The following is a 24777-nucleotide window of genomic DNA, read 5'->3' on the forward strand; positions in this document are numbered from 1 at the left end:
AGCCTCCGGGGCTCACCAAGAAACTTCCGTTTCATTACATTAAACGCTGGTTTTATGCATTCTAGTATTCTACCATTTATTCCATGAGCCTATAATTTCTTTGCTATTCTTTCACGTGATACCTTATCAAAAGCTTTAGCAAAGTTCATGTGTACTCCATCTAATGGAAGTCCTTTGTCTGAATAGCTGGTTACCATTTCCAAAAATATGAGCAGATTTGTAAGGCAGAATCTAGTCTTAACAAACCCATGTTGTGTTGCTGTGACAAGATTGTTAACTGAGATGGTGAATGATTCCCTCCCTTAGGATTCTCTCCATGAGCTTGCAGATGTGTGAGGTCAAGCTGATCAGATGGGTTTTTTCTGCTGAGGTCTTTTCTGCCTTTTTTGAAATTAGGGGTGACATGAGTGTACTGTTACTTAAGGGGAGACTTACTAAATGCTGAAGTGTACTGTAAGGTAAACCTGTCTTTACATCCTGGCTTATATTTCTAACTTTCTAAATTGTTACTAGAAATCCAATCACTATTCATAATAGTATAGATCCAATTCCCAAATTACACATTTACACATAGATTAATTTGTTTTGCCAGAAAATTCTTATTAACATGAGTAAAGAATAATTCAACATTTATTTTTTCAGTGGGATTTCCTTACCTTCCAGAATGGCGGTACTCCTTGTGCTATTTTTCTTTATGGTGTCATACCACGGCCGTCTGGTGGAGATCACCTCACGACTCGACTTTGTATGGAAGCAGCAAGCCTTACGGGAGCTCACAGACATGAGTGAATGCCGCTTATATAATACCCAGCTCCTTAAGAATATTCTTCCGGACCACGTGGCCAATTATTTTCTCTCAGAAGATCGGAAAGGAGAGGTAAGAAAATTAATACAATCTTAGGTAATCAGATTTTGTTTTTCTCTTTCAACACACTGACTAATTTTTTGTTTGAGTCTTGTGAACCTAGTTTCACGTTTGTAAAGCTTCGCTGACTTTTTCGATGCTTTCCCAGTGAAATGGCAGAATGTCATTTGCCCCCTCGTGAGGGGGGCCAGATTTTGGCTCTGGTCCCCAGTAGACCATATGAACTCATGCAGCTGATGTGACTGGTAGATTGGAGCAATGTCGGTGAGATATCTACAAGGAGCCACCGGGCCTAACCAGGAAGAGGAGAGTCATTGCATTCAATGCTGGGTTTTTGTCTGGTTCTTGTAAAATTTTAATTTTAATGATATTTCAGTGAAGACTTATTAAAACTTGTTAAGAACTAAACTACTTAGGAATCTTGTTCTACTTTTTTGTTAAAGATATATTAACATTTGAAACCTATTTATTTCTTCATGTTTTTTCAGGAACTCTTCTCAAAAGCCTACGACAATGTTGGGGTGCTGTTTGCATCAATACCAAATTTCACACAGTTTTACTCGGAGGATGTTAATAGAGGGATGGAATGTATTAGACTTCTTAATGAAATTATAGGTAAGCTATTTGATCATCCCGTCCCCTTAAAATTACGTCGCTTTTCACTCATATGCACACTATGGCCAAAAATAGATGTAATTTGAAATTAAATCGGCTCACGAAAGTGATGTACTGTCTCGTTTTCTGTTTTGAGTCCTCCAGCTTACTCGGCTAGGTTAGGAGAGGACACTTTCAATTAACAGTTTTCATCATGTTTTGAAACCTTAGGAGAACCTCTTGCCCTCCTAACCTACCAGAGGACCCTGCTTTGGAGAAAAAAATCCAAATTTATTTTCAATTATTTTTCATTTTCAAATTATGTTCATTTTTGGCCATACGGGCAGTTAGTTTAGTTCATTTATTATGCACCCCATACCCATCTTGTGGGTGGTAGTGGAAAGGGTTACAGAGGCACATAATGGGCTCAGGGACTGAACCCCACAATTCATTTAGCTAAGCAAGTTAAAATCTTGATGAGCTAGTTACAAAATTCAATATAACTCGTCACATCAACAATGGGTTCGAGATCGACCTCAAGTACAGGTTTTAAATTAAGCAATTGACATATGTGGAGAGCTAGTGTCACAATTTATATGTTTGTCCTGCACACCGCCCCCCATCCAGTGGGCAGCGGTGGATAGGTTACAATCACTCAGTTACTACCTACAGTTAGCAAACTGGGAATATTTGGCTAAAATTTCTGGTAGCAGATCATTTTGAATGAAATATTTACACATCGCTGGAACATTGGTTATAGAATTGTCTCTAAATTCACATATCTTTTCGCACTCCATCACATAGTGACGGAGGGTGTGCGAATAATTTTGTTGACACAGTTTACATTTGGTCAGGTCTACATCAGCAGGTAATGAGAATTCCCAGAGATACTTGTAACCGAGTCTAAGCCGAGCAGTAGTAACATCTAGAAGTCTGCTGATTTTATTGGATGATCCATAGATGTGTGGCTCCTCTTGCATGATAGTATGATGATAAATGGAATTACTGGTGTCAATTTCACTTTGCCTCAGATCTACAAGATCTTGTTGAAGTTCTCGGTGTACTGTTGCTCTCAGATTGCTCATTGACAATCCAAGGTTACACTCAACGGCTCCTTTAAAGTCAGATTCTTTGGCTAACTTATCAGCTCTATCATGCATTCGGAGGCCAACATGAGATGGAGATCACATGAAATGGACTCTGTTACCATCCTTAATAATTTTGTTGTATTTGTGTCTAGCTTCGGACACGAGCATGTTACAGTTATGTCTTAAAGAGTTGAGAGCATTTAAGGATGATAAGGAGTCACTTACAATTAATGTATCAAGTTTGGAGACTTGTACACATACGGGCAAACGGCCAAATTCAGACGTAATTTGTAAGAGGACCGGTTGATTTCATACATGTTTAATATAATTTAATTTAATAATTCCAGTTTCCTACCACACTCTCCATATCTCTGTCCGTAACTAGTACAATAGCCTTTAGTGATTTTCACATTTTGTGAAAAATCATAATATTATATTCCTCTTCTGGTTACATTACCATTCCGTATATGGAACATTGTTCAGTGAATTTTAGGGATTTAGCTAAATTGTGTGACTGACAATTATTTTTGTTTGAACCTGACTCAAGTCAGTGACGGGCAATGAACAAGCTGATGAGGCAGCCAAGTCTTGATCAGGTCCTGGTCAACTGGTCCTGCCTCTTCATAAATTTTGTCTAGGGATTTGAACTGCAGTATGTGCTTCTTAGCAGCAGTCTTGGAACAGCAGCACTTTAGGTCCTAACAAAACATTGCATGTGGTTGAGTAGATGTTGGACAGTGTTACCTGGTGGATACCTGGTTGATGGGGTTCTGGGAGTTCTTCTACTGCCCAAGCCCGGCCCGAGGCCAGGCTTGACTTGTGAGAGTTCGGTCCACCAGGCTGTTGCTTGGAGCGGCCCGCAGGCCCACATACCCACCACAGCCCGGTTGGTCCGGCACTCCTTGAAGGAAACAATCTAGTTTCCTCTTGAAGATGTCCACGGTGGTTCCTGTAATATTTCTGATGCTCGCTGGTAGGACGTTGAACAACCGTGGAGTGTTGTGTTGCCAGTTTGAATGCTATACATCTATATCTAAAAGGTTTTAATTATGTTCGGATGTTAGAAAATGTTATTCAAATGTTAGACGTAAGTCTAGATGATTTTTATAGAATCTTAGATATTCTAAGACGATTTTATCAAATTTGTATGTGAACAGATATTTGTAAGTCTCCAACTATGCTATTGTATGTTTCTCTTTTTTTTTTTCACTGGTCAATTTGTTTTCTGTGGAGAGCCCCTCCGGCTCCCCGGCACTTACTGGACTGATATGTATGTATTAGCCCGTGGCATCAGTCAATTCAATTGGAGTTCTATGCCTACCAGGGACCATGAGCCAGAACCTGGCCTCCTCAGAGAGGCAAGAGTAGCAATGGCCTATAGAAACCCCTATGTTCAAAATAATTTTGTAGGAACTTTGATCCTTGGCATCAGAGTATGTACTGTACATGTACTATATAAATAATACAGTCTCCGTGGTGTAGTGGTAAGACACTCGCCTGGCGTTCCGCGAGCGCTATGTCATGGGTTTGTATCCTGGCCGGGGAGGATTTACTGGGCGCAATTCCTTAACTGTAGCCTCTGTTTAACGCAACAGTAAAATGTGTACTTGGATGAAAAAACGATTCTTCGCGGCAGGGGATCGAATTCCAGGGACCATAGGATTAAGGACTTGCCCGAAACGCTACGCGTACTAGTGGCTGTACAAGAATGTAACAACTCTTGTATATATCTCAAAAAAAAAAAAAAAAAAAAAAAAATTATGAAAATTGAAAGCACACAGTCAAAATTTTTGCTCAATCATTTCGTTACAAGGATGAAGTAAATTTGACAGTAGTGTTTTGCTTCCTGATCAGTTAATGAATTTTGGTTGTAATAATATTATGAACCTCTGTTCTTTGTGAGATAATAGTTCCCTAATTCACATTAAAATGTTCTTCTGAATGCAAGATCCTAGTGATGTGCTTCCTTTATTTTGTGATGTGCTTCCTTTATTTTGTGATGTGCTTCCTTTATTTTGTGATGTGCTTCCTTTATTTTGTGATGAGCTTCCTTTATTTTGTGATGTGCCTCCTTTATTTTGTGATGTGCTTCCTTTATTTTGTGATGAGCTTCCTTTATTTTGTGATGTGCTTCCTTTATTTTGTGATGAGCTTCCTTTATTTTGTGATGAGCTGCCTTTATTTTGTGATGTGCTTCCTTTATTTTGTGATGAGCTTCCTTTATTTTGTGATGAGCTGCCTTTATTTTGTGATGAGCTTCCTTTATTTTGTGATGAGCTTCCTTTATTTTGTGATGTGCTTCCTTTATTTTGTGATGAGCTTCCTTTATTTTGTGATGAGCTGCCTTTATTTTGTGATGAGCTTCCTTTATTTTGTGATGTGCTTCCTTTATTTTGTGATGTGCTTCATTTATTTTGTGATGTGCTTCCTTTATTTTGTGATGAGCTTCCTTTATTTTGTGATGTGCTGCCTTTATTTTGTGATGAGCTTCCTTTATTTTGTGATGAGCTTCCTTTATTTTGTGATGTGCTTCCTTTATTTTGTGATGAGCCTTGTGCTCATGTGAAGCACAAATTCATGTTCTCATACAAACTCTTTAACTAGCTGACTTCGACGAGCTCTTGGATGAAGACCGCTTTACATGTATAGAAAAAATCAAGACCATTGGCAGCACATACATGGCAGCATCTGGACTTAACCCCACTGAAAAGGTCAGTACCCGAGTTTTGTTTAGCCTCTGAAAATATTTTATGTAGAGGATGGCACATACTAAATATATTATAAATATTCCATTAGTACCTCGTAGGGTCTCATTAGCCTAATTCAATTAGGGTCTCGTAGCCTGGTGGATAGCGCGCAGGACTCGTAATTCTGTGGCGCGGGTTCGATTCCCGCACGAGGCAGAAACAAATGGGCAAAGTTTCTTTCACCTTGTATGCCCCTGTTACCTAGCAGTAAATAGGTACCTGGGAGTTAGTCAGCTGTCACGGGCTGCTTCTTGGGGGTGGAGGCCTGGTCGAGGACCGGGCCACGGGGACACTAAAGCCCCGAAATCATCTCAAGATAACCTCAAGTACCACTTTCTTATTTATTTATTTATTTATTCATATACAAGAAGGTACATTGGGTTTATGAGAGTACAGAGCATTGAAGTTTTAGATTCTTGTAAAGCCATTCTTGTATGAATTAAGCTTGTAAATTATAACTACAGTATGAGCCCAGTAATATGTAAGAACTAAGGAACCTGCAGCAGGCCTATTGGCTCATATGAGGCAGCTCCTATTTATATCCACAAACTCATTTATATATATACTTTGTATATGGAAAGAATAAGTCACAATAACATGGGTTAAAACAAATAACTCAACCCATACCTAAGAAACGGAACGAAAGCAACGTTTCGGTCTGCCCTGGACCCTTACAAGTTGATAAGGCCTTGGATGGGCTGAAACATCGTCACTTTCATTTAATTTGTGTGGGGGTTTGATTATTTATATATATGTCTAACCTACAATTTAAACAATGAAATGATCCCATATCTATTATGTTACCTGGAAACTGCTTTAAACTGCTTCCTGGGATTCTTTCTGGTATACCTGTATTTGCAACATTTTTCCTCTTTAGGTGCTATAAGTTGAAGTGATAACTATTTATCCATTCCCTCAAGATCTTGTAATGTGGATAAAGGATGCTTATTTAAATTAAAAAGAGCTAGGACAAGAGAGAGGCTTGGTCATAGACTGTGCTGCAAGGACACTGATCCTTCAAATCTCCAAAAGGTAGACATCGGTGGAAGCTGAATATGCAATTGAGTTGAAGAGATGTTAGGAAGTTCTCATTCCCTGTACAGGTGATAGGAAAGTGGAATGCATTGAAAGATTTGGTTGCTGAAGCCAGTTCTATCCACAATTAAAAAAAAGTATGATGAAATATTAAGAGGGGTAAGTAGTATGCCAGTCATAAATGGCTAAGAGGTGAGGGCATAAAAAACTAGATTTCACTCCCCCTGTAGCCACTGATAAGTAAACACCAGTTTTCCATCTCTTCACCTTCTCTACTCTTCACCACTTTCCCCTTCATCATTTAACTATCTTCAATGTACATTGTCTTCATCAATAAAAGACTAACACATCCATGTTAAAAATTATATGCTTAATAAATCTTGAAAGGATGGAGTCTGATATTTAGCATGATAAACAAAGTACAGTAGTAGGTTTGGAACTTACACCAATTATGTTGGGGAGGGAGGGGAGGTCACTACTGGGCCCAACCTCCCCTCTTAATAGGACTAATACTGCAGGACTGACTCCAACCAGCCAATGTTTGTGTTGTACCCCAGCCTTTTCACCCTGCAAAGTTTGGTGAAGCTAGCCCAAAGTATCTAGCCTTCAACCTTTGACAGATGACAGACAGTCTCTCCTATTGATGTAGATGGTATTAGTGATGTAGACAACAATTTTGACCAATGGTCTACCTTCAGGACAAGTGAAGACAGCCATGCACACCTCTGTGCCCTTGTGGACTTCGCCCTGGAGATGAAAGCTCGCCTTGAAGAAGTCAATAAGCATTCCTTCAATAACTTCAGGTTGAGAGTGGGTACGTATGTTCCAGATAGATATCTATGCTATTGACTCATTTCTGGGGTTTGTTTTAGTTTCATTAGGATATATCAAGAAAGCCTAATAAGATCGTTGCCAAAATTATTTATGTTTATAATATATGTGTATATACAGTACATGCATAATATATATGTATGTATGCATGTATAATATATATATGTGTGCATACATGTGTTAGGATTAAGGTATGTATAAGATTAATGTCACTTGAGATAGGTTCGTAATGTTAAGATCCAATGCGCATTTGTATTCGTGGCACCTTTACCCAGTGATGTTATTGTTTGTTGTCGTTGTAATAAACGCCATGTAGAGCGCATGTTTGTTTCTCTTCCTGCTGAAGCATAACAACATGTATAATACATATGTATGTATACATGCATAATATATATATGTATACATGCATAATATGTATGTATACATGCATATATACGTACATATGTGTGTAAATCACAAAAATTAACACGTGATGAAAAATGTGACAGTGTCAGACCACGAAGGAAGAATTGAAACAGGAATTTCCTTACGTACTTTCGTATTTAATAATACATCTTCAGAAGAGTGGACCCATATTACCCTTTCAGAAGGGTAATAAGATGACTCTTTGGACCATCTTCAATATAATCGTAAGTTGGTAGCTTTGAGCACACCAAGGAGTTTGTGAACTCTTAATAATTATCATTGTGGTAACAAATGTATATTCATTATTATTCTTTTTCTCTTTTTAAATTACTCGTCTGTTTCAGGTATCAGTCATGGGCCCCTGGTAGGAGGTGTCATTGGGGCCAAGAAGCCTGTGTTTGATGTCTGGGGCAACACTGTCAATGAGGCATCTAGGATGGACACCACGGGTGCTAGCGACACCATACAGATACCCAAGGAGACAGCACAGGTTAGTTCCTTTTGTTGACTTGTGTTAATGGTGGTCGGTAGGTAAGTGTGATGGCCTCATAATACTTTACATTCAATGTCTTTACCACTAAATATGATACTCACGGGAAAACCGCCCTTAAATCATTCATATGCATTGGCACCTCACTAAAACGTAATTCACGCATAATTACTGTACATTTGTTAATAAAAGCTTTCCTGCATGCTAAAATCTTTATATTAATCCAGTCCTTGGTAGTTGGTTCCTCTGTTGCACTTCAGCCATCCAATTGGCTAGGCTAATGCAAAGATCTTGCCTGTAACAAATCTTTTATGTACAGAAACACCATTGAATCTTGCCTAATCAGCTATGGTGATAATACATAAAATATTAGAATATATATGTATGTATGTATATATATATATATATATATATATATATATATATATATATATATATATATATATATATATATATATATATATACATATATATATATATATATATATATATATATATATATATATATATATATATACATATATATATATATATACATATATATATATATATATATATATATATATATATATATATATATATATATATATATATATATATATATATATATATTATTAAATATGACCGAAAAAGTAAGATTAATAATTCTAACACGAATTTTCTCAATCTTTTGTACATTTCTTTTCACTGTTGGAGGTAAATAAAAAATCAATTCTCCAAAATTCATTTTTATTTCTAGTCTGACGCAACACGAGCGCGTTTCGTAAAACTTATTACATTTTCAAAGACTTTAGTTCACAAATACACAACTGAATAGAACTTACGCATCTCCGATTTTATATCTACATTTGAGTGAGGTGGAAGGGGTGATGTGGCATTAACACAAGATAGAACAAGAGGTGGCATTAATAGGGTATTAATTTCATCAACACAAGACAGAACAAGAGGTGGTATTAATAGGGTATTAATTTCATCAACACAAGACAGAACACGAAACAATGGGTATTGAATAGAAGTGTTTGTAGAAAGCCTATTGGTCCATATTTCTTGATGCTTCTATATTGGAGCGGAGTCTAGAGGTGGGTAGAATATAGTTGTGCAATAATTGGCTGTTGATTGCTGGTGTTGACTTCTTGATGTGTAGTGCCTCGCAAACGTCAAGCCGCCTGCTATCGCTGTATCTATCGATGATTTCTGTGTTGTTTACTAGGATTTCTCTGGCTATGGTTTGGTTGTGGGAAGAGATTATATGTTCCTTAATGGAGCCCTGTTGCTTATGCATCGTTAAACGCCTAGAAAGAGATGTTGTTGTCTTGCCTATATACTGGTTTTTTTGGAGCTTACAGTCCCCAAGAGGGCATTTAAAGGCATAGACGACGTTAGTCTCTTTTAAAGCGTTCTGTTTTGTGTCTGGAGAGTTTCTCATGAGTAGGCTGGCCGTTTTTCTGGTTTTATAGTAAATCGTCAGTTGTATCCTCTGATTTTTGTCTGTAGGGATAACGTTTCTATTAACAATATCTTTCAGGACCCTTTCCTCCGTTTTATGAGCTGTGGAAAAGAAGTTCCTGTAAAATAGTCTAATAGGGGGTATAGGTGTTGTGTTAGTTGTCTCTTCAGAGGTTGCATGGCTTTTCACTTTCCTTCTTATGATGTCTTCGACGAAACCATAACCATAAACCATAAACCAAGAAAACTTGGCTTATTAGGCAAATCGGGCCTTGCATAGTAGGCTGAGAAGTGCGTTCTGGCTACTAGGTACGACATATATATATATATATATATATATATATATATATATATAATGTGTTTAGATAGGAGATGCCTCGTATGGGCCAATAAGCCTTCTGCAGCCCCTATGTTTATCCCTTATGTATCCCCCCATGTTTTCACCTTCATTGTATTATCACCTGACCTAATGCGGGTATAAAATCAACTAGTATTGTAAGATCTGTTCACTTGAGAATGAACCATGGAGGTTCGAAACGTCGTGCAAATTATACAAATAAGTGTAATACACTCTATAGTAAATCACTTCTTTTCTTCACCTTAAAAGTACGAAAATGAGTTTTGGAGAACTCCTATTTCAATTAAGCCCTGATGCTAAGAAAATAGTTAGAGGGATAGAAGCCCTAAACCAGAAAATAATAAATACAGAATATGCGGTCATATTCAATGAAACATGTTTGAAAGAAAACCTGCTGCCAGTATACACCAATATATATATATATATATATATATATATATATATATATATATATATATATATATATATATATATATATATATATATATATATATATATATATAATATATATATAAATTTTCATGTACATATTAGTGATAATTATCAAGAGAAAACACTAAGCCAGTATGCTATATAGCATATGGAAGAGGATATGTGGACAGGATATAAGCTGGAATATTAGGATAGGGTGAAGATACAGTGCCCAACCATTGGGAATCAAGAACTGATGCCATTGTTCTGTTGCCCAGTGTGAAAAATAACAACTCTGCCTAAACATGTAATGTTAGCTGATAAAAACAGTCTTATGCCTGAATATTTAAATCATTAGTATTTGTTATACAAAATTGCAGTACTGATTTTGTCAAGAATCACATTGCATAAATATTAAATGTTTAGCTCAAGAGCATTATACAATGTATGGTATAATGGAAAGCAGTAATATAAATATGTATATTATATTATGATGCTATTGTTGTGTGGTTTACTTTCAGATCCTAAACTTCCAGAGGCAAAGATCTCTGCCAAGAGTAAGAGAGAAGGAGATATTGATGTGTGGCTAACTTTCAGATCTTAAACTTCCGAGGGTTCCGACTACAGTACCGAGGTAAGATCTCCGTTAAGGGCAAGGGAGAGATGGACACATACTTCGTGCTGGGACGGAAGGCCTCCCATCAACGACAGTTCAGCCGTCATGCATCTACCTACAACTCTCTCGCTGAAGTGGTCTATGGGATGGTTCAGGCCCGAAAGAAACAGACCATTAAGAGAAGTAACGTTTACATTTAATAAGCAGTCTACATAGTGTTTATTAAAAACAAACTGATTAAAGAATTGTTGACTTTTCAAAAATATTTTAAGTTCCTGTTTTGTTACATATTTAGAAGAGAATGTGAAATTGGGGGAATATAACAGTGAAGTTGTAACGAGGAATATGACAGTACAGTTGTAGTTGTAATGGAATGTGAATGAAGCTGTAATGGGGAATATAACAGTGGTCTTAGTGTTCATGTGGCAACTACATTAAGATGATCAGCCATTGTATACTGAATATCTAATGACTGAATACAATAAGTACAGTATTCTATTACATATGAAAGTGTAGGTGTAGTTTATATAGATATGGTAGAATAAAGAATACATGTATTTATTTATTTATTTATATACAAGAAGGTACATTAAGGTTAACAGAGAACATAGAAATTAAGTTGAATTTACATTCTTGTAAAGCCACTAGCATGCATAGTGCTTCGAGCAAGAAAACATTCTTGCCCGAAATCATTAAAATTCATTGCATTGGGTGGACAGGTGGGAGACAGACCCGGGCAATACTACGTACCCCCTAGTACTGTATACATATTTATATATACAGCGGAACCTTGGTTTACGAATGCCCCGGATTATGATTTTTTTGGTATAAGAAGTCAATTTCTTTGTAAAATTTGACTCAGTGTACGAAGTTTGCCTCGGAATACAAGTGTATTGATACAGGCATGGGTTGATTGCATGGGTTCTGCTGGGTGCCGGGCAAGGCACGCTTAGTCTACCAGTGTATCCCGCCTAGTAACGATTGCACTTGAATTCTTTATGAAGAATTTCATTATTTTTCTGCTTTTTGGTTTCTGAACATAAAAGTTTTTATTATATATCAATCATGCCATGGGTCCCAAGAAAGTCAGTGATAAAGTTCAACCTAAGAAAATACATTAGTTGTGAGTAGAGGCAGTAGAGGCTGTCCCTTCCTCATTAACAAAATGTGTTCAGTATGGAAAGAACTGCGAAGTTTTGCTGAAAAAAACTTACCCAGATAAAGCTGTAGGAGACCCATTGCATTAACCTTTTTAATGACAATCTGATGTCTCATTACAAACAAGTATTAAAAACGTAGGGAAAAACAAATGTCTTTAGACAGATTTTTAGTAAGACAAGCAAGTAGTGACCCACAACCAGGTCCTAGTGGTATGCCTGAAAAATGTAGGAGAGAGAGAGAGTACTCCAGAAATGTCATCACTGCCTGATGTTATAATGGAAGGGGACCCCCTTCCAAACACTAACACCTCTCCCCCCCCCCTCCCCCCACCCCTCCTCACCATCTTCCATATGCCAATTGCAGTCCTCAGTTAAAGTTAGGTATAGTAAAAAGTATGAGTAGTATTCTGTATAAAATGTATTTTCAAGTTAATAGTTTTAGGTGTGTGGAATGAATTAATTCAATTTACATTATTTCTTACGGGAAAATTTGTTTAGGTTTACAAATTTTGGTGTGTGAACCCATCTCTTAGAATGGATTAAATTCATAAACCAAGGTGCCACTGTATGTACATTATTATATAATGTTTACAAATAATCCAATCCACACAAATAATCCAGTCCACACAAATTAAATGAGTGATCACATTTCAGTTTGTCTTGGACCCTTATCATAATTACTGGAATTTGACTGAGGGGTTCATCTCTAGGTAGGCTTGACAATGACAGGAAGCTGGCATATGTATTGTTGGGTTATTTGTATTCAGATGTGTTATTGCAACTTATTTTCTGAATATCTGTATACCTAAAATAATAATACTTTCCTCTTTGGTATCTACTCAGGTAATACCACAGTGAAGAGAGACCGACCCAGGAAAATATCTCCATCGGAGACGGGTGCCTCTACAGCCTCCTCTGGCCTAGGCAGCCGGGACTTAACGCCAGGCCTCTCCCGTCGGGGCGGGCGACTGGAGAAGACTACTTCCTCACACCACAACCTCCGTAGCCTCACCAAAGACGACCACCGTCAGGATATTCAAAGCAGAGGACATGATGAGGCTGTTTAACTGGCAGGCTCATTCAGTGATGGACTCAAGCTCTGCAGTTGAAACTGTGCAATAACATTGCTCATCAAGTGATACTGGACTGTGAAGCTATGGAAGTGAAGCTGTGATCACAAAGATCTGTACATGAGGCTGTGCAGCTATTGACCTGAGCTGCGTAGCTATGTACATTTACTGTGCATGTTTACTTACAGGTCTGGGCATTATACTGTGCAGTTGTGAACATTCACTATTCAGATATGAACATGAAGCAGTTCATTTGTGGATCCAAAGCTGTGCAATTATGTACCTTCACTGTGCAGCTATAGAAGAGAAGCTGCAAATGTGCAGCTCTGTACCTTCACTGAGCAGCTGTGGATGTGAAGCTGTGCAGCTTCACATGCAACTGGGGACACAGCTGTACAGGGTGCATCAAGAAGCTGAGGCAGTACAATGCATGAATGGGTGTCTGCTGTAGTAAGTTGTTTGGCAGACTGAAAGATAAGCTTAAAAACCAACAAACAGAATTCTGTAGTGTTTTGTACCAAGTTTACAATAAAGTTGTGAACTAAAACTTAAGTTTGATGCAGAGCAATAGATTCAACTTTGTGAAGCACAATTCATGCATAATAAACGAGCCTCGCCAGTTTAGCATAAGACGAACTAGGCTAGGGTTCATTGAACATTTACACAACCACTTACGAAACCTGAATATCTTTCCTAAATCATGGCAGCTTTGTTTACATTTATTAAACAGTTTACGAATTTCCAAGTCTTACAAGGTTGTGTATAGCAATAATAATAACCTTAGGTTGCAAAGTTTTGAAGCTCATAAACTGTTTAATAAATGTAAGTGAAGTCACCACGATTGAGGAAAGATATACAGGTTTTGTTAGTGATTGCATAAATACTTGATGAATCCTGGCATCAACGTGGCACCATTTCCTGAGTGTGTAGGCTACCCAAGCTTATCAATCTGCAGTCAGGTCAAATATTTATGTCTGCTTTACCGGAAGCTGGACCTTCCAGTTAAGATATGTGTAATACTATCAACACAAAAGCTGTCTTCCTTGAGCAAGCTTGATTATAAGGATTCAGTATACTGTACAAGGGCAAACTATATACTCAGGAAGACATGGGTATTAGGTACACTATATAGACTCAGGATGACATGGGTATGGGGTACATAGATGATTGACAGTTGAGAGGCTGGACCAAAGAGCTGAAGCTCAACCCCCACAAGTACAACTAGGTGAGTACAATATGTACCCAGGATGACAAGGGATACATTGGAATGTGATAAAGTATACACCAAGGATAATGGTTAATACATGGGCATGGGGTATATACCAAGAGAATATTGATGTAAAGAGTTCAGAAAAGGAATTAATACATTCTGGATAATATTGTGTTGTGTGTAAGAGATGGCTGCAAACATTGTTGAGAGACAGTTCTTCAAAGGCTGTTTGACAAAACACAGAGTTGTAGAGCAAGTGAACTAGGAATGACCTCGTTCACACGTGAAACAATGGTACATTAACAGTTAACAAGTTTTTACGTAACACATAATGAGGAACATAAGGAAAGCGTCACAAAAATACAAAGTATCAGCACAATATTGTGTATCCAAGAAAATACTGAGTCAATGCAATGGAATCGACCTCTCATCCTAGTGGATATTTAATTAATTACATTTTGAAAGGCTGTGTAATGCCATAATAATGTATAATTCTAATAACCAAACATTTACATATAAAGCAGAACCAACAGTTGTAGCATCTGGTTGTACGTGTTGTATATTAGAAGATGACTATACAATGTAGTACCATTGATGCACATGTATACATGTATGTAGTGCAGGTGACATGCATGTACAAATGTATGTGCCAGTAATGTACACATACACACATCTCTAGTGCAGGTATCATACATGTACAGATGTAGGGAATTGAGATATCATTTATTGACCCATCTACATTTACTCTCTCTCTCTCCCCATTCATATTTACCACCTTCTCCCCATCTACATTCACTTTCTCTTCCCATCCATATTCACCACCTTTCTCCCCCATCTGCATTCACCTTTCTCATGCCTCTCTCATGATGGCCCTTACTCTCCCCAATAACCTAGCCCATTCCATGCCGTGAAAAAATCCAACCTCCTAACCAAACCAGAAACGTACAAACCCCAGCCACCCACCTAAACCTATCAAGTCCGATGCATAAAAAATTTTAGATATTTGTGAGCCATTACTTTTCTTAATAGGTTGCATTTGTAACGATTATCATAATGTTAAGAAAATGACCTTTTAGTCGAGCTGATGGGATGGTGACCTATGCACATGAACATGTGTAATAAGCAAGTACAGTACTTCACAGAGCACGTACATTTGTAAAAAGGAATCAAGTGTCATAAAATCAATATATTTTTATGTGCCAAATAATTATTCATTTGTATGTATATTACCTGTAATAATATTGGCAACAGAGAGTTCTGCTACTATGAATTCCAAGATTCTGTGATAATGCTGTGTTGGATGTAGTATCTCAGGACATCACAAGAGCAGTGCATCTGCAGTTATAACGCTGAAGTGACTATGGTGCTGTAATCAGCTCTGAATAAATATTGCCGATGATCTACAAAGTTGTGGCTGAAATCAAATGTGTTTGATATCAATATTTTTTAATAGTCACAAAATGCTTGACATTATCTTGTAGCTTGTGGTGTTGTGGCAGCAAGTTGTACCAACTTGCTGGGGACAAAGTTGAGGTGGGGTAGATGGCAAGTTTATTTATTTATTTTTTGTTTAATGTTTAGGATGTGTAATAGTTCTTAGATTACATAAATGTTGATCACTACAGAGCAGTATTAGTATAGTAAGGTATGGTATAAAGAAATGTGTATCTCTAATTATACATCCAGCTAGCCTTGTGTATGATAGGACAAAGTGTACAGAAGTAACATGGCAAGGGTTCATACTCAGTTTTATCACATACACTAGCATACACTCATACAGAAACCTCGCCCCAGTACATGCCCCCATCCCAATACACACATCCATCCCAGCAAACCAACAAAATTATTAGAGGAAGGGGGGGGGGGGGAAGTAAAGGACCAAAGGCAGATGGAACATGATCCTGAAAATCATATACAGTATACTAACAGATGGAATGAGATGACAAATACTGGAGCAAAAACGATATAATTCAGCTTAAGATGCCAGATATTGTTGCACTAACAGACAAAACTTTAAGATAATATTTTAAATGAGATTATATTCCTGAGAGGCTACTCAATTTGAAGATAACAGAAAAATGAGAAATGTGGAGACATTGCTGTGCTGGTGAAAGAACACCTGAAGGCATGACAGTTAATAATTGACAGCTCAGGTTCACACACTTTGAATAATTATAAAGCCAGTTTTTTATTAAAGTAATTGAATTTTCAAAATATAGTAGAATTTACAGACATTGTTTAATTATTTTGTCAACATATGTTTTCAAACTGATGTTCGTTCTGATCCAGGTACTGCTGATAACACGAAGCAATGGAATCGCAAACATCAAGAAACATTTCGTTTGGTATTTGAGAGCATTTTTGTTCAATGGCTACTCTCAATTCAGCGACTGTTGCCGGATTTGTAGGCTTGCCTGGTAACTGAGGAGGGTATTCTATGAAACCCCCTTCGTCCAATCCACCTGTTTGGCAAAATCTCATCAAGGTAGGACCCTTATATCACAATGATAGTGTTGGGGGTGCCCCATCTTGCTGAAAATAAACATCATTTGAGCTATCAGATGTTAAAGTGTGTACACATTTTTGGGGGACAACAAGTACAGTATAAACGTAATTTTTTGGGACAAAAATATAAACAAATATTTGTAATAGGTTACATGAACAGAAAATGTAAAAACCTCCTAAGGTCATTCCTGCCTGCAATATATGGTTTTTACTCTGATTTACCTGAGGGGCCACTAAGACTCGAGACCACTGAGGGTCTCGACGAGGACAGGAGGCTGGAGGTTTGTCACAGGTCCCCCCCATTCGTCTTGACAATCCTTTCCAGGTGGACTTTAAAACCTAATCAGTCTTAGCGTTTACAGCTTCAGCGGGTAGGCAGTTCCATGGGTTTATGACTTTGTGGGTGAAAAAGCATCTGTTCTCAGTCCTACTTAGGTTTGTTGAGCTTAAAACAGTTGCTCCTTGTTTCATGCTCAACAAATTAATGGTAATTAATACACTTCCATAACACGGTTGGTATATATGATATATGGGTTCCAAATATTTATACTTGCTGTACTGATGGCTAGAGTGTAGGTGTATCCAGAGTCAAGTAAAAAAAATGTTGATAATGATATGACGGAATTAACTCAATATTGGTGAAAAATAAATGTTTTTATCTGGTCTACGGTGATATTTGTCCCTGTCTTTGTCCGCCATCTGTGTAAGGAAGCACATTTATGTCAACTTTATAAGATACAGTGTTCATAATATATATGTATAAATACGTCAATCTTATAATAAAGGTGTACGGTGTACTATATTAATGTGAATATTTTGTACACAGACTGAATATTTATTGTTCTGTCACTAGGACTTCCAGAATTATGCTATTATTTTAATATTTACAATTGATATAAATGATGTAAGCTTAATCTCTCCTGTTTCCACAACATAAGTTGTTTTTATCCAATGTGAGAAGAAATGTATATTTTATGTACCCATAGATAAGAATGAAAGTTAAAAATAAGCAAATTATCAATAAGTCTTTAAATAGTCCTAATAGCCTAGGTATTGTCAATTGTTCCAGTAACCTAACACAAAAATAACATCACATGAAACCAACAGGCATGGCAGGATGTGCAAAACAGCCCCAATGCAATGCAGAGATGCAGTAGGTATGCAGAGAGCAAACTCTAACAACACAAAGGCCTATGACTTTTCAACACACTCCCACAACGGATAAGGGGCATAACTGTCCGGCCTCTCACAGTGTATGAGAGACCTCTTGCAACACTGTGCAAGTCCTACTGTTCTATGTCCTACATTGAGGTTTGTTGAACTTAAAACTGTTGCTTTTTGTTTGTTACATCTGACCTTTTGGAGAAATTGTCAGGATCAACATCCTTCAACTTGTTCAGTATTTTCAAGGCTTCAATGAGATCTACCCTGTCATGCCTGATATGCAGTGTCAAAAATTAGCGGCAAAAATCGCCCGATTTTTGGCCGCTAGCGGCGAAAATCGCACGGTTTTTGGCCGCTAGCGGCGAAAATCGCGCTATTTTTGGCCGGTAGCGGCGAAAATCGCGATTTTTGCCCGCCAGCTACGAAAATCGCATGGTTTTTGGCCGCTAGCGGCGAAAATCGCGCTGTTTTTGGCAGGTAGCGGCGAAATTCGCGCAATTTTTGCCCGCCAGCTGCAAAAATCGCATGGTTTCTGGCCGCTAGCGTCGAAAATCGCGCGGTTTTTGACTGGTAGCGGCGTAAATAGCGCTATTTTTGCCCGCCAGCTGCAAAAATCGCATAGTTTTTGGCCGCTAGCGGCGAAAATCGCGCTGTTTTTGGCAGGTAGCGGCGAAATTCGCGCAATTTTTGCCCGCCAGCTGCAAAAATCGCATGGTTTCTGGCCGCTAGCGTCGAAAATAGCGCGGTTTTCGGCCGTTAGCGGCAAAAATCGCCCGATTTTTGGCCGCTAGCGGCGAAAATCGCAGGGTTTTTGGCCGCTAGCGGCGAAAATCGCGCTATTTTTGGCCGGTAGCGGCGAAAATCGCGATTTTTGCCCGCCAGCTGCGAAAATCGCATGGTTTTTGCGCAAAATAGCGCGGTTTTCGGCCGTTAGCGGCAAAAATTGCCCGATTTTTGGCCGCTAGCGGCGAAAATCGCACGGTTTTTGGCCGCTAGCGGCGAAAATCGCGCTATTTTTGGCCGGTAGCGGCGAAAATCGCACGGTTTTTGGCCGGTAGCGGCAAAAATTGCGCTATTTTTGGCCGGTAGCGGCGAAAATCGCGATTTTTGCCCGCCAGCTGCGAAAATCGCATGGTTTTTGCGCAAAATAGCGCGGTTTTCGGCCGTTAGCGGCAAAAATCGCCCGATTTTTTGCCGCTAGCGGCGAAAATCGCGCGATTTTTGGCCGGTAGCGGCGAAAATCTCGATTTTTGCCCGCCAGCTGCGAAAATCGCATGGTTTTTGGCCGGTAGCGGCGAAAATCGCGCGGTTTTTGGCCGGTAGCGGCAAAAATTGCGCTATTTTTCGCCGGTAGCGGCGAAAATCGCGATTTTTGCCCTCCAGCTGCGAAAGTCGCATAGTTTTTGCGCAAAATAGCGCGGTTTTCGGCCGTTAGCGGCAAAAATCGCCCGATTTTTGGCCGCTAGCGGCGAAAATCGCACGGTTTTTGGCCGCTAGCGGCAAAAATCGCTCTATTTTTGGCCGGTAGCGGCGAAAATCGCGATTTTTGCCCGCCAGCTGCGAAAATCTCATGGTTTTTGGCCGGTAGCGGCGAAAATCGCGCGGTTTTTGGCCGGTAGCGGCGAAAATCGCGCTATTTTTGGCCGGTAGCGGCGAAAATCGCGATTTTTCCCCGCCAGCTGCGAAAATCGCATGGTTTTTGCGCAAAATAGCGCGGTTTTCGGCCGTTAGCGGCAAAAATCGCCCGATTTTTGGCCGCTAATTTCAAAAATCGCCCGATTTTTGGCCGTTAGCGGCGAAAATCGCACGGTTTTATACAATACAATACAATACAATACAAAACAATTTTATTTAGGTAAGGTACATACATACAATAAATATTTACAAGGATTGTTTAACTTATAGGTATAGCTAGTACATACAATGCCTAAAGCCACTATTACGCAAAGCGTTTCGGGCATTCGGGCGCTAGCGGTTTTTGGCCGCTAGCGGCGAAAATCGCGCTATTTTTGGCCGGTAGCGGCGAAAATCGCGATTTTTGCCCACCAGCTGCGAAAATCGCATGGTTTTTGGCCGGTAGCGGCGAAAATCGCGCGGTTTTTGGCCGGTAGCGGCGTAAATAGCGCTATTTTTGCGCACCAGCTGCAAAAATCGCCCGATTTTTGGCCGCTAGCGGCGAAAATCGCACGGTTTTTGGCCGGTAGCGGCAAAAATTGCGCTATTTTTGGCCGGTAGCGGCGAAAATCGCGATTTTTGCCCACCAGCTGCGAAAATCGCATGGTTTTTGGCCGGTAGCGGCGAAAATCGCGCGGTTTTTGGCCGGTAGCGGCGTAAATAGCGCTATTTTTGCGCACCAGCTGCAAAAATCGCCCGATTTTTGGCCGCTAGCGGCGAAAATCACACGGTTTTTGGCCGGTAGCGGCAAAAATTGCGCTATTTTTGGCCGGTAGCGGCGAAAATCGCGATTTTTGCCCGCCAGCTGCGAAAATCGCATGGTTTTTGCGCAAAATAGCGCGGTTTTCTGCCGTTAGCGGCAAAAATCGCCCGATTTTTGGCCGCTAGCGGCGAAAATCGCACTGTTTTTGGCCGCTAGCGGCGAAAATCGCGCTATTTTTGGCCGGTAGCGGCGAAAGTCGCGATTTTTGCCCGCCAGCTGCGAAAATCGCATGGTTTTTGCGCAAAACAGCGCGGTTTTCGGCCGTTAGCGGCAAAAAACGCCTGATTTTTGGCTGCTAGCGGCGAAAATCGCGATTTTTGCCCGCCAGCTGCGAAAATCGCATGGTTTTTGGCCGGTAGCGGCGAAAATCGCGCGGTTTTTGGCCGGTAGCGGCGAAAATCGCGCGGTTTTTGGCCGGTAGCGGCGTAAATAGCGCTATTTTTGCGCACCAGCTGCAAAAATCGCCCGATTTTTGGCCGCTAGCGGCAAAAATCGCCCGATTTTTGGCCGCCTACGGCGAAAATCGCGCGGTTTTTGGCCGGTAGCGGCGACAATCGCGCTATTTTTGGCCGGTAGCGGCGAAAATCGCGATTTTTGCCCGCCAGCTGCGAAAATCGCATGGTTTTTGCGCAAAATAGCGCGGTTTTCGGCCGTTAGCGGCAAAAATCGCCCGATTTTTGGCCGCTAGCGGCGAAAATCGCACGGTTTTTGGCCGGTAGCGGCGAAAATCGCGCTATTTTTGGCCGGTAGCGGCGAAAATTGCGCGGTTTTTGGCCGGTAGCGGCGAAAATCGCGCGATTTTTGCCCGCCAGCTACGAAAATCGTAGGGGCGAAAATCGCTAGGGGCGAAAATCGCCGATTTATGGCCGCTAGCGGCGAAAATCGCGCAATTTTTGGCCGGTAGCGGCGAAAATCGCGCGATTTTTGCCCGCCAGCTGCGAAAATCGCACGGTTTTTGGCCGGTAGCGGCGAAAATCGCGCGATTTTTGCCCGCCAGTTGCAAAAATCGCACGGTTTTTGGCCGCTACCGGCGAAAATCGCCCGATTTTTGGCCGCTACCTGCGAAAATCGCGCGATTTTTGGCCGCTAGCGGCGAAAATCGCCTGATTTTTGGCCGCTAGCGGCGAAAATCCCGCGGTTTTTGGCCGCTAGCGGCGAAAATCGCCCGATTTTTGGCCGCTAGCGGCGAAAATTGCCCGATTTTTGGCCGCTAGGAGCGAAAATAGCCCGATTTTTGGCCGCTAGCAGCAAAAATTGCCCGATTTTCGACCTCTAGCGTCTAAAACCGCCCGATTTTTTGCCGCTTGGGTAAAAAATCTCCCGATTTTGGGGCTGCTAGCGGCGAAAATCGCGCAATTTTTGGCTGCTCTTGCGAAAATCGCACGATTTTTGCCCGCTAGCGGCAAAAATCGCTCGAACTTTGCCCGCTAGCGGCGAAATTCGCCCTTTTTTTTTGCCGCTACCGGCAAAAATCGCGCAATTTTTGGCCGCTACCGACGATAATCGCGCGGTTTTTTGCCGCTAGCGGCGAAAATCACCCGATTTTTGCCTGCTAGCGCCGAAAATCGCACCACTTTTCCCCGCTAGGGGCGAAATTCGCCCGATTTTTGGCCGCTACCGGCGAAAATCGGCCGATTTTTGGCCGTTAGCGGCGAAAATCGCCTGTTTTTTGCCTGCTAGCGGCGAAAATCGCACGGTTTTTGGCCGCTAGCGGCGAAAATCAGGCGATTTTGGGCCGCTAGCGGCGAAAATCAGGCGATTTTGGGCCGCTAGCGGCGAAAATCGCGCAATTTTTGTCCGCTACCGGTAAAAATGGCGCGATTTTCGCCGGTAGCGGCCAAAAATCGGGTGAATTTCGCCGCTAGCGGCCAAAAATCGGGCGATTTTTGCCATTACCAGCCAAAAATCGGGCGATTTTCGCCGCTAGCGGCCAAAAATTGCGCGATTTTTGCTGGTAGCAGGCAAAAATCGGGCGATTTTCGCCGCTAGCGGACAAAAATCGGGCGAATTTCGCCACTACTGGGCTACTTTCGCTATTTTGTAGCCTTTTAATTTGGGCTACAAAATGTTCCACAAGGAAATGTGTGTAAATGTTAAGGTTAGATTGGTGGAACATTAATACCAATGTTTATTCAAAGGAATGTGTACAAAGAACTTAAGAGTAATGTACAATTATAGGGACAGGAGTTACACAATCTATGAAGCCTGTTATGCAAAGCATTTCGGGCAAAACCAAAATAAATGGATAAAAAAAGTTAACCAAGGTGAGAGGGGTAAAACACGTAATACTAAAGGAGAAAAGCTAACAGAAGAGGACAGTCATGGAAAATAAATGAATTTGTTTAATGTGTATGTGTTAAGATATAACGAGTGCTCGTGAAGATGGATAATTATGTGAATTAGTAGCTAAACTGGATGAAGCTGTAATGTGTAAATATTAAGACAATAGTTACCTAAGTAAGGTGATGGAAAAGTACCTATAATCTAACGTATATAGTTAAGATAAATAGAACAATGATAGTCTATTTTTTAATAGCTCATTACTGCGCTCCCATAGAGTATTTTTGGCCACCATTCAAGTGTAACATACGATGATATGTTATTTGGTTGATTTAGATACAGAGTTTAGTGGTTTTTCATATTTAGTTAGTAGTTTTGGTTACAGCAGTCAGTCTGTTGGTAGTGTCTTAGAAGTTAACATAACACAAGTCAGTCGAAGAGATTCAAGAGGGAGGATATATGACAGTGTCAGACCACGGAGGAAGAATTGTAACAGGCATTTCCTTAAGTACTTTCGTATATTAATACATCTTCAGAAGGAATTAATTCCTTCTGAAGTTTACAGTCTCCGTGGTGTAGTGGTAAGACACTCGCCTGGCGTTCCGCGAGCGCTATGTCATGGGTTCATATCCTGGCCGGGGAGGATTTACTGGGCGCAATTCCTTAACTGTAGCCTCTGTTTAACGCAACAGTAAAATGTGTACTTGGATGAAAAAACGATTCTTCGCGGCAGGGGATCGTATTCCAGGGACTTGCCCGAAACGCTACGCGTACTAGTGGCTGTACATGAATGTAACAACTCTTGTATATATCTCAAAAAAAAAAAAAAAAAAGATGCAGCCTGGAGCAGAGCAGAGCTGAGTGAGGCTGGAGTCGAGGAGGGTGGCAGCTCGATGTGGGACGAGAGTGTAGCAGCTCGATTCGGGACGTGTGTGTGGAAGCTCAAGGTAGCCAGAGTCTGGATGTCTGCTGTGTCGAAGCTGAAGCATTTTGGGGTCGGTTGGAACTGGACATGTCGAGTGCTACATTCTTGAGGTTGAAAATGTTCAGTAACTCTCAAGTGTCTGTACTGAACCACTGTAGAAATTATACTGATGATTAATCTGTTGTTGCTTTATATTTAGTTACTCAGGAACAAAAGTTCCAAAGTAGCGCGGGCTATGGTGAGCCCATAGTGGACTTACCTGGCACAGGAGCGGGGCTGTAACTTTCGATGATTATTCGCTTCTTGATTGCTTATATAAACGGACCACACCTCACCTAATACTGAAGTAATGTTATCCGTAATAATCCACTAAAGAGATATTAGTGGATTAAGTAGACTTAAACTCATCTCGTTAAGCTAAGGAGAGTTTGGAACGAGTATGTGGGGCCTCGTAGCCTGGTGGATAGCGCGCAGGATTCGTAATTCTGTGGCGCGGGTTCGATTCCCGCACGAGGCAGAAGCAAATGGGCAAAGTTTCTTTCACCCTGAATGCCCCTGTTACCTAGCAGTAAATAGGTACCTGGGAGTTAGTCAGCTGTCACGGGCTGCTTCCTGGGGGTGGAGGCCTGGTCGAGGACCGGGCCGCGGGGACACTAAAGCCCCGAAATCATCTCAAGATAACCTCAAGATATGTTATCGATATAATACAGTATAATCGCTACATAACTCCCCCTCCCAGGGAATGAAAGAAGAGAAATACAACACAAATATGAGGCTACTATTCCCTGGATCGCTGTGGAGCATGTAGTTTGGTAGCTGCAAGATGCAGGCAGCGTGCAGACAAGCTCGATGTAGCAGAAGAGAAGAATGTGCACGGTTGTTGTGTCCCGGGTCTCTGGTGAAGCCTTTAGATCCGGGGCTGAAGGGCTCGGGCACAAGGACCATAGGAGGTAATATAGGCACGTAGTCAGGACAATGAGGGAATCACTGTTAGAGCTGAATTGTCCTGGCAGTGATGTCGAAGAGTCGGAAATGCAAACTGTACATCCTGTACTGCGCAACGAAAGTCAAATAAAATAAAATCAAATTAAATGTTTACACAGGTAAAAGTACATGCAAACAAGACGAGTTACAAATATA

The 24777-nt window shown here is 40.5% G+C and overlaps 1 protein-coding gene across 1 annotated transcript in view; it reads left to right on the forward strand.

Annotated features, from left to right (window-relative positions):
• Nucleotides 1-17855, forward strand: part of LOC123766907 (adenylate cyclase type 8) — a gene marked incomplete in the record, with an annotated part of 567973 nt that extends 550118 nt beyond the window's left edge. The window contains 8 exon segments of the mRNA XM_069307264.1: nt 643-877; nt 1354-1480; nt 5152-5258; nt 5408-5412; nt 7028-7143; nt 7910-8055; nt 10868-11069; nt 12890-17855. Of these exon segments, the coding sequence (XP_069163365.1) occupies nt 643-877; nt 1354-1480; nt 5152-5258; nt 5408-5412; nt 7028-7143; nt 7910-8055; nt 10868-11069; nt 12890-13113 (1162 nt within the window).
• Between the last annotated feature and the right edge of the window lie 6922 nt (nt 17856-24777).

This window comes from Procambarus clarkii, chromosome 60 (genome assembly GCF_040958095.1).
Source record: "Procambarus clarkii isolate CNS0578487 chromosome 60, FALCON_Pclarkii_2.0, whole genome shotgun sequence".
Classification (NCBI taxonomy): Eukaryota; Metazoa; Arthropoda; class Malacostraca; order Decapoda; family Cambaridae; genus Procambarus; species Procambarus clarkii.